This window comes from Physeter macrocephalus, chromosome 21 (assembly GCF_002837175.3).
Source record: "Physeter macrocephalus isolate SW-GA chromosome 21, ASM283717v5, whole genome shotgun sequence".
Classification (NCBI taxonomy): Eukaryota; Metazoa; Chordata; class Mammalia; order Artiodactyla; family Physeteridae; genus Physeter; species Physeter macrocephalus.
The window spans coordinates 97,016,771-97,026,973 of NC_041234.1; the positions used below are offsets into that span (position 1 = coordinate 97,016,771).

General features: G+C 36.9%; 1 protein-coding gene across 14 annotated transcripts in view; it reads right to left on the minus strand.

The window, feature by feature from the left end:
• Positions 1 to 3,545: 3,545 nt before the first annotated feature.
• TENM1 (teneurin transmembrane protein 1) overlaps positions 3,546 to 10,203 on the minus strand; it is an 813,855-nt gene continuing 807,197 nt past the window's right edge. For all 14 annotated transcript variants that reach the window (XM_028482674.2, XM_028482672.2, XM_028482671.2 and 11 more), the window contains one exon: positions 3,546 to 8,866. In XM_028482674.2, the coding sequence (XP_028338475.1) occupies positions 8,108 to 8,866 (759 nt within the window). In that variant the 3' untranslated portion in view covers positions 3,546 to 8,107. The remainder of the gene's footprint in view (positions 8,867 to 10,203) is intronic.

Here is a 10,203-nt window from a genome sequence, read left to right on the forward strand (position 1 = left end):
ACGCTCAGGTAGCCCCCTGCCTAGTTGGACAAGAAAACAGTAGCAATAAAAGACAATAAAAGACAATAACAATAAAAGACAAGAAAATAACAATAAAAGGTGATAAGTACATGGTAAGTGAGGGTCCCAACATGTAGGTAGATCTGTCTTTTTTTTTTTAAAGGTTCTACTCCATTTATAGTTATTATAAAATATTGGCTATATTCCCTGTACTGTACAATATATCCTTGTAGCTTATTTTATACAGAATAGTTTGTACCTCTTAATCCCCTACCCCTATATTGCTCCTCCCCCCTTCTCTCTCCCCACTGGTAATCAATAGTTTGTTCTCTATACCTGTGAGTTTGCTTCTTTTTTTAAAATATTCACTAGTTTGTTGTATTTTTTAAGATTCTACATATAAGTGATATCATACAGTATTTGCCTTTCTTTGTCTGACTTATTGCACTTAGCATAATACCCTCCAAGTCCATCCATGTTGTTGCAAATGGCAAAATTTCCTTCTTTTTTATGCCTGAGTAGTAGTCCATTGTATATATATACCACATCTTCTTTATCCGTTCATCTGTTGATGGACACTTAGGTTGCTTCCATAGCTTGGCAGTAAATAATACTGCTGTGAACATTGGGGTGCATGTATCTTTCAAATTAGTGTTTTTGTTTTTTTCGGATATATACCCAGAAGTGGAATTGCTGGATCATATGGTGGCTCTATTTTTAGTTTTTTGAGAAACCTCCATATTGTTTTCCACAGTGGCTGCACCAATTTACATTCCCACCAACAGCGTACAAGGGTTCCCTAGGTAGATCTGTCTTTAAAGGAAGAATGAGTTAACCCAGCACTCTGGCCTATGGTCCATAGGAAGCTGGTTCATTATAAGTTTCATTATAAACCAGTAACTTGGAATTCTGGGTTGTATGTGAGAGGTGGTGAGCTTGGTTAATAATTAGCGAACTGCCAAGAGACAAAGCTATTCTCTCTGCTGGCAACATCTGATTTCTGAGCATTTAACCTGGATGCTATGGGAGTGTAAAGGTGGAGTATGGCCACAATGATGTATTGTGCTCCAGTTACCATTTCTAGAAGTAAAAGCATCACTTTAATTTGTAAAGGAATTCAGAAAGCTGACTTTCCAAATAAAATGCATATGTTTAGATACTTTTTAATTATTTGTAGCTTGGGTTTAAATTTTAATAGGTGTAACTAATTTTTACTCTAATTTGTTCATTATGGAATAATCCTAAATATATGAATTGTTTGCATGTTCCTTTACCAGGGCCTTTTTTGAAAAAGCTTTTTTGAATTATTTATGGTTTTTCATATTTTAATAAAGTATTTGAAAGCTTTATTTTTCTAATTTGTCTTAAAATATTCCTTTCAAAAATATTCAAAGATAGGTGCTATTAATATACTAAATAAAGCATCGATGAAGGTCATCTTACTTATCTTATTGGACTGATTCACTGGAAAAGGTAAGTGCTCTTCTGATTTTGCTATTGTCAAATTTTCCAGTTGATGTGCCTACCCACTGTCTTCTTTTGCTGGCCTTTTATTCATCAAGTTTTTTGCACTTTTTCTTTCCTGGCATGAGCATCCTTGCTATTTCCCAGTACATAATAGCTTGCACCTTTACAGAAAGGTCATATCCTTGCCATATCTAAAATATTGCCATGTTAACATGTACCTGTAAGATGCTGAGTAAAGGTAGAAAAATGCACATATATTTCTAAGTGCACACCTTTCTTCAGAAAAAAATGTGTGTCAGCAAGCCCACAAGGAACATGACAGTTTATCAAATACTTGTTCATTTTCTCTGAAATTTGTTCTGAAGAGATAAGGTCAGTAGGGAGACAAGCTTAGGTAATTGTCCATTTGGCTGTTACAGGCAGGGAAACTTTGTGGTAGTACATAGGTAGAATAGGTCTACAGAGGATGCCTCTGATTAAGTCTTCTAGTATAAATCAAGGGCTGGATTTAAGATACTATTTGTGGTAGAATGGATAGAGAAGTTAAAATGTGATAACCAGCTTTAAAATCTGTTAAGAATGTTTAGACATCAGCTTATGCTTTATTTGATTCACTTTACTGAGTTCAGAATCCAAAGTCTATTAATAATAAAACCCAGATTTGCCCTTGAGCATTTCAAGGTTACAGATGCCTAGTCTTCCTGTTAGTGGGCTATAAATTCAACTTTGTCGCCTATGTTTGCCCTTGCAGTAAATGGGACACCATAATTTTGCAGTTTGCAGCTCGGGGTGAAGTTAAGCTGCCCAGTTTGGACACTTTCATAATTTGGGGTCATTGGCCCAACTTGTAGTAAAAGGCTGAATTTTCATCATTAGGTCATTTGCTTTTTAAATGAATATTTTTATGTGGAAAGAATATAACCTGATCGACTGGAGAGAGCCCATCAACATAGCAAATGAGACTTGAATTTGCTTTTCGGCTTTGTCACTGATTATGCCAGTGACCTTAGGCAAGTCAGTCTGTTGCTGGTATTGCATTTGCCAAATAGGAACAATTAAGTCTTGCTCACCTAACAGGATTACTGAGATGCTAGAATTATATAAATTTACGGTAGTAATATTACTAAATGTTTAAATAGCATTGATATTTAAAGATCTCTAAAAGTGAGGGTGAATAGGGAAGGAACATGGAGAAATCCCTTATCTCCTTTATAATTCTCTCAACGTAGGAGCTCTTGCTTCTTTCTTTTTGTACTGAGGGTGGGATGCATATTTTGAAAAACAATCTGGTGTTACTAATATCCCCCAACTCCACTCCCCACCCCCGTTGCTTTTTGCTGATTGGTGTGTTGAAACAATCAGGATTGTCTTCTGCTCTGTCAATCTTTTCACTGTATCTCTGTATATATCAGTGAATAAAAAGGCAGCAGGGCATTTTAGAGTGGTGTAAATTCCAGGATTCCAAGCAAGTTTCAGTAACAGGCTGTTTGGACTATCGGTACGCCATTACTATCAAGATGAATTTTGGAAGATCTGTTGGCCAGCCTTCCCAGTGTCACTCGTAAATGTCTCTTTGTGAAAAATAAGTGCCAATGGCCATTGTAACTGCGCAGGACTTCGGGCCTCAGAAGAGTTGTTGTTTTTTAGTCTTTCCTGATTGCCTCCCCTGCCCCATTCATTCTTTGCCAATGCGTTGGGTTGCCTTGCTCTCCCAGCTCCCTCCCACCCCTGTTTTTCAATTCTTAATTTTCTTTCTATTGCCGAGAAAGGCATCAGCAGGAGAGAGAACCTTTATGCGTCCTAGCCTAGAGGCATTTAAACTTGAAACAGCTACTCTTTTTTCAAAAATTTTTATTAAATGGTCATTTGTGTCAGAGATCCTATATGTATGAAAAATAAAAGTGAAGAGGCGTCTGCTTAGGATTAGTGCCTTTTTGACTTCTGCACCTGTATTTTCAAGGTGATGTGGTTTTATTGCTCCCTGTTAGGGAGCCACTTTTCAAATCTCAGGTGACCAGACTGACTTGAGAACGCAGTTTGGCGCATGAATAAAATGGGACACAGTGTTCATTTGCAATTTTATTTTTTAAAAATGAAATATTCAAAGTACTTTTTTCTTTCAAATATCGACACATAATGTTTAACTTTAAATATTTACAGCATGTTGTTGTGATGCTCTTGTAGAAAAATGCATGCTTCTGGCCTGAAAGCCAGAGCAAAATGCAAAAGACCATTTAACTGCAGCCAGAGAACATGAACCTGTATAGTATCCAGTCACTTTTCAGCACAGGATTGAGAGCAGGAATACAAAACTGGAACCTATTGTTTCCTAGCAACATGGCTGAGGCCATTATAACACAATTTCCTGTATGATTAGAACTTCTAACTGTTGTTATATAGAAACTGAAAATCTTGGCATACCCTGTAAACATCTTTACTTCTCATGAGAAAGTAAGCAGCTAAAAAGAATATTTTTCTGACGTAAAGGCTATACTTCTCTTTTTCACCTTCTTTCTAACTGATGCTTTTGCCAGAAGAATAGTAAAGATTTAGACATTGTCATGAATCATACAAGTAAAATATTTTCAAGGACACAATCTGATATACTAACATTTATTTAAGAGGTTAAAGTCCACCACTAAATCTAAGGAAAGATTTTTTAACTGCCAAACACGTTTCCTTTGACAAATAATGTAAGATGACAACTGCCAAGACAAAATCCACAGCAAGTTTAACTCTAACTATTTTCAGTTACTGTTTAGGAAGTAATTTCTTCTTACACACAGTAGTATATTTGGTCCTTAATAGCTTTCACGTGAAGGACACACTGAAACAGTCACTATTTTGTGGTTGAATTCTTTTTTGTTGTTGTTTGTTATTTTCTGGTTTTTTTCTTTTTTTGTTTTTTTGTTTTTGTTTTTGTTTTTTTGCAGAATAAAGAACCGTACAGAAGGCTGTGGAAGAGCAGTCTGAGATCTGAAGTACTATTCAGGTCAGCTATGTGTATGTGAGTTCCTCTAAGAACACAAGAACGTTGCATCCAATCTGTAGCCTTCTGTTTTCCCACAAGCTATAATACACTCCAGTCTCTCCAAAAGTTCCTTTCAATACTTGATTACTGTACTTTTGCTTCCATTACCACTGAACTCCATTACAGTTGCCCTTACAGGAACATATCTTTATAAATGCAAAAACTTTGCCCTGACTCTCTTAGGTGCTATTACAGTAGGGCCTGGTCTGGTTAAAAACTTTTTTAAAAAAAGGAAAGAGAGGAAAAAAAGTAGAAACAACATGATCGGATGCTTGAAACTGTGTCAACAGTAATGAAAAAGAACAATCTTACAAAAATTAGAACTAATTGTATACCTCTCTACATAGCATGTGAATTCCAAATTATACATCGTTAAGTTTTCATACATTTGGCTATGTTGTAATATATTATATTATATATATAGTCTATATATTATAGATCTTCTAGATAAATTGACAGTAAAGGACACGCTTATTTTATACATTATTTTGTTGGGTTAAAAATAAAACATATGCCTATTTATATGGTGAGTGTTTTACTAAAAATTAGTATGAATTGGGCTTTATTTCCCTTTCCTTCAGGAATCATGCTTCTAATCCGTAATGATTAGAATGACAACTAAAAATAAATATATTTAAATGTCTGTTCAACTGTGAACTTTTCAGCTCATTTGGATCTCTAGACTGTAGTGCAAGAGTCAAAACAAAATAAAACAAAAAAAGCACAAATAAAATGGGCCTAACTAGGAAAAAGAAACAACCACGGAGTATTCCCTGCCTCCAGCCCAGAATATTCTTCATAGGAGAGCCCAACTGCTGTGCTCTCACTTGAACTTACTTGAATGGTGTGTGGCTGTGTAGTGTCGGCCACCTGTCTTCTGGGTATGAGAAATTCATATATTTCTCTTTAAAATGCTTTAACTTTCATCAAGAAATACAAATGAATTGTTCTTTCATTAATTTAAACTTCAGAACTACAAGTCAATAAAGGCATTCTTTGTATTCACATGAATAGGAAGTGATGTACTCAACATCTCCATGTTCTTATTAAGAAATGCCAAAATGTTTCTCTTAGATTTACTACTCATTAGTGCTAACCTTTTGGGCTTTTTTCTCTTTCCTCCTAAAAAAACTTTGGAAGTGGTAAGGAGAACAGTAATAGTTCAAGGCAGTATTAAAACCACAGCTCTAAGTGATAAAAAGTGCATTTTCTGCATATAATACAAATATAACTTTAAGAAACGAAAGGCACAAATTAAATAAATATGTATTTCAAACTAGAAATGCACAGTTCATGGTAATTACTCTTAAGTAAAAGCTTCAAATACTTGTTTCTAATGGATATTTAAAGCAGTTTGAAAATGATACCTCATCAGTGAATTGCAAAAAAGTATAATCGCTTAAAGTATAAGCAAAATAGACTCTAATATTGACATCTTGGATTAGTGATAAAATACATCATCACATTTATGAATGCACTCTTTATATACAGTTCATAAGTTATTTTTCCATTGATTTAAAAGAACATCAGAGGTTCTAGGAACTTAAGGTCCATTTTTAGGCTGGTGTGGAGGTATTCAAATTTTCATCAGGTTTGCTAGTAATTTTAGATCCTGTCCTGAATAAATACTATACCATTAACACAGGCCTGATTCAGGGAAAAAAATCCCCAATATGAGTTCATCATGAATTCCTTCTCTCTCTTGGAATACATGTGTGATCCCAACCTGAAGGTTTTGAAAATGAAATGTTTGGATACACCCTCCCCTACTGTCAGTGGGCCCTTGCCTTTCTCTCACTCTACTTTGTGTAGTTAGGAGCCAGACTCTTTACAAACCTTAATGTGAGCCTGGATTCTGACTTTGCATATTTTCAGAAAAGACTGTCATCACAAAGCAAGGCAACGACCCCACACTACATTTAGGTAGTGGCTGGAAAGAATCCAAACTGCGATATTCCATCATAAATTCTCCTTCAGACATAGTGAGTGTCCAGACCTGGTGATGAAAGTGCTGAAGCTGGCTCAGGAGAATTTTCCACAGGCCACATTGTGCTGTCCTATATTTTCATTTGTGGTAACTTACAATTGCACAGCAGTTTACAAACTGTCTCTTTGTCACTGGGCACAAAACTCCCAGCTCACCAGGGGCTTCTTTTACGACAGGATTCATACAGATTGAGAAACTGCAGCTGATATTAACACTAATCCTGATCTTTTTCTGCATTTTAAATGATCGTACAACAAAATAACCCTTCCTGGAAAATAGCTATTTTCCTAGGCAGGAGAGATGATTAAATCAAAAATAAATGGGCAAAGACAGAGAACTAAAATAACTAACCATATAAATTATCTTAGTAAAAAATAGTCTGCCTCTCTATAATTAGTTGAAATGTTTTAGGTTGGAAAGGGCTCACTTAATTAAATTTCCTGACTATGGCTGGGAGATGTTCAATACAGAATTGCACATTTGAAAGATAAATCTAAGTGGGGTGAAACAATGTGGCAGCAACTTCCCGTGATGTTTAGTTTGGTCTTCCCTTTCGTACTTTCCTTTCACCTTAGTACTATGTCTATTTCTTTTTTTTTTTTAAGGTTTTGGCTCTTGTGAATTTCTGCAGTAGTAGTGAGTGTAATGTGTCGGCATCCCAGGCATGTTTGCCTGTGAAAGCCTATTTTTTTTGTACCAGAATCACACTTTGTAGTAAATTACCTTTCATGTGCACAAAACCATTGGATTAGTGTATAAATACTGAATCACGAATGTGAAACTATGACCAAAACACACCCTATATATAAATGAGAAATTCCTACCCAGGTTAATAAAAGCTATGTTTTCATGACACCAATACAGCTGGACAACTGAGTACAAAATGTAGTCAAAACAAGTTGGGTGGGAGGAGTTACATTGGCCAGCTGCCTTGGTATCATGTACACACGAGCAAATAGTGGCAATTGGGTTTAGTGACCACACCCACAGGGAAGTGTGGTAGACAGAACCCAGCCACCACACGCCAAAACACAGCACAACAACATGGCATCTATTTCAGCAAGCAAGGAGGAATCATCAGGGACGAAGGGCAAATGGGTCCTGACTCTAGGAGATGGTGGCCAAGGACATTTTACACTTCTTTCAAAGTTTCCTATAACAGATCTGGAACACGTGAAAGAGCTGGCAGTCTTTTGAAATGCAAGGTTCAGATATGATTGCACCACCTTTCAAATAGCCCGCAAGTTCTGCCAAAAGCTGAATATGAAACCACGTGTCACAATAGACATAGAGAACCTTGGGTTCTTTCTTTATAGTTGAACATCTGCATGGCTCCACAAATTGAAAGCGGTGCTTGCTGAAAAATTTTTTTTAGTTGTTTGAGTTCTACTTGTGTTATTTTGAATACTGCCACACAAGAACTAAAAATCTCTGTCATTTCTTAAAGAGTTTAAACAAACAATATTAAAATACCATCTTCCGTCACATTGAAAGGCAGTTGGATATGTTTTTCCTCCATATTTACATATACAGAGTTCTGATCTAGAAAACCAATACAATAAACCATTTTATGTTTTAAAAACAGGCAGTCTTTGGTGACGCAAAGGCAGAGATTTTTTTTGTTACCTCCTGCCTATTTCGCTCTGTCTCATAAAGTGAATATTGTTGGCACTGTCAGAAAGTTCTAAATACTGCTCAACAGACAAAACAAAATAGCCATCATAACTTTGTACTCTCCCAGTGCTCATTAGCTGCTGCTTTTCCCCCTCTGTCCATGCCCGGATACCCTCTTCCCCTTCTTGCAGCCTTCTTTGTTCCTTAGTCCAGGCCTGGGCCACAGCACGCTGTCTGGCGATCTCCAACACGTGATTCTTTTCCTCTTCGACAGTTGTCCCATACCGGATGTTGAAGCACAGAGCCCCGTGCTGGAGCTGGATATCTGCAAACCGTCTAGTCCTCCCATTCAACACCGAAGTCATCTGGGACACAGTGACATTGACACCATTCTCCAGAATGCGCCTCCCCCCAGTGTTACCGATGAGCACCAGGTCTTCCTCCAGAGACCCAAGCTTGATGAAGTAGTGCGTGTCCCTCCCCTCTATGGTAAAATGTAGGTTTTCCAGGTAATGAGCATTATTGAGAATGGCAGCCAGCCGCCTGCTATCTTCATTGGCTACTCCTATAATATCGGCTGTTACTATGCCATCCTTGATGGCGAATTTTATACCTTTGCCGAAAACAGAAGGAACAGCCGCAAACCTTGGTTGCTTCCCTCCTTCAAGGCACCGTCCATCATTATATCGGGGAGTCATAGGAAGTTGGTCCAAGGAAATGAAATTCCTGAGCTGTTTCTGGAGCTCACACTGGATACCCAGGATGGTCTAGGAAAGAAGAAAGGCACAGAGCAAAGGCAGAAGACGATTAGACACCTAGCATACGCTTGGTGATTGTAGAAAGCAAAGGCTTGCCAGGTTGCTTCCTTCTCTCTTTAATTTGCTGGTTTGTGATTTAAAAACAAGCCAAATTTGGAATCTCTTCACCAGAGCTTTGGAAAAGACTAACAGGTGACTTGATCACCTGGCATATATTTCTTGATATCTTGGTGAGTTAAGAGTTAAGCATAAGCAAATACGTTCAAACTTGATACCATAGAATCGCAGAGCTAAAAGGCACTTAAGTGGGTCTAGCTCCTCCCAAACAAAGACGTTTTATTTTTACCCATTGAACGGACACTGACTAGCTGTTTCTTATTGGATGTAGAGTAATACATTAGCTACAGTGAGGTATAAAGAGACGGTATAAAGCATCATTCTTGCTTTCAAGTAGCTTATGACCTTATAAATCACAAGGGCAAATCAGCAAGTCCATGGATCTTTTTATGTGGATTAAAAAAAAAAACCTTTTTACTATGGCAGATTTCAAACATGCTAAGAAATAAAGAGAAGAGAATAATGAACCTCCAAGTATCCATTACAAAGCATCAGAAATTTTCAACATTTTGTTAAACTTTTTTCAGGACGTTTAATTACAAAAAGCATTTGTAATTATGTTATATGCATTACATGTTATATGCATTTACAAAAAGGGATAAGCCTATAGCACTTATTTAGAATTTCCTTTCCTTTATAATTTTTATACTTGAATTTCAAGCCCTCTCACCCAAGTTTCAGTTTTATTTCGTTAAAGCCATTTTTTTTTTTTTTTGGCAAACACAGATAGTCCTCTTTCAAGTGAAAGATAAAGTTCTTTCTTGTTTTCATTTGTACCTCATTAAGTGATGGAATTATCTGCTGAACCTTGAATGTTTTGGTATTCCTATTTTTCCAGAGACCTTCTCTCTGTAATATTTATTATTTTGTTTCATTACTCTTGTATACTTTCTCTTTTTTTTCTTGTTTTTTTTTAACATCTTTATTGGAGTATAATTGCTTTACAATGGTGTGTTAGTTTCTGCTTTACAACAGAGTGAATCAGTTATACGTATACATATGTTCCCATATCTCTTCCCTCTTGTGTCTCCCTCCCTCCCATCCTCCCTCTCCCACCCCTCTAGGTGGTCACAAACCACCTAGCTGATCTCCCTGTGCTATGCGGCTGCTTCCCACTAGCTATCTATTTTACGTTTGGTAGTGTATATATGTCCATGCCACTCTCTCACTTTGTCACAGCTTACCCTTCCCCCTCCCCATATCCTCAAGTCCATTCTCTAGTAGGTCTG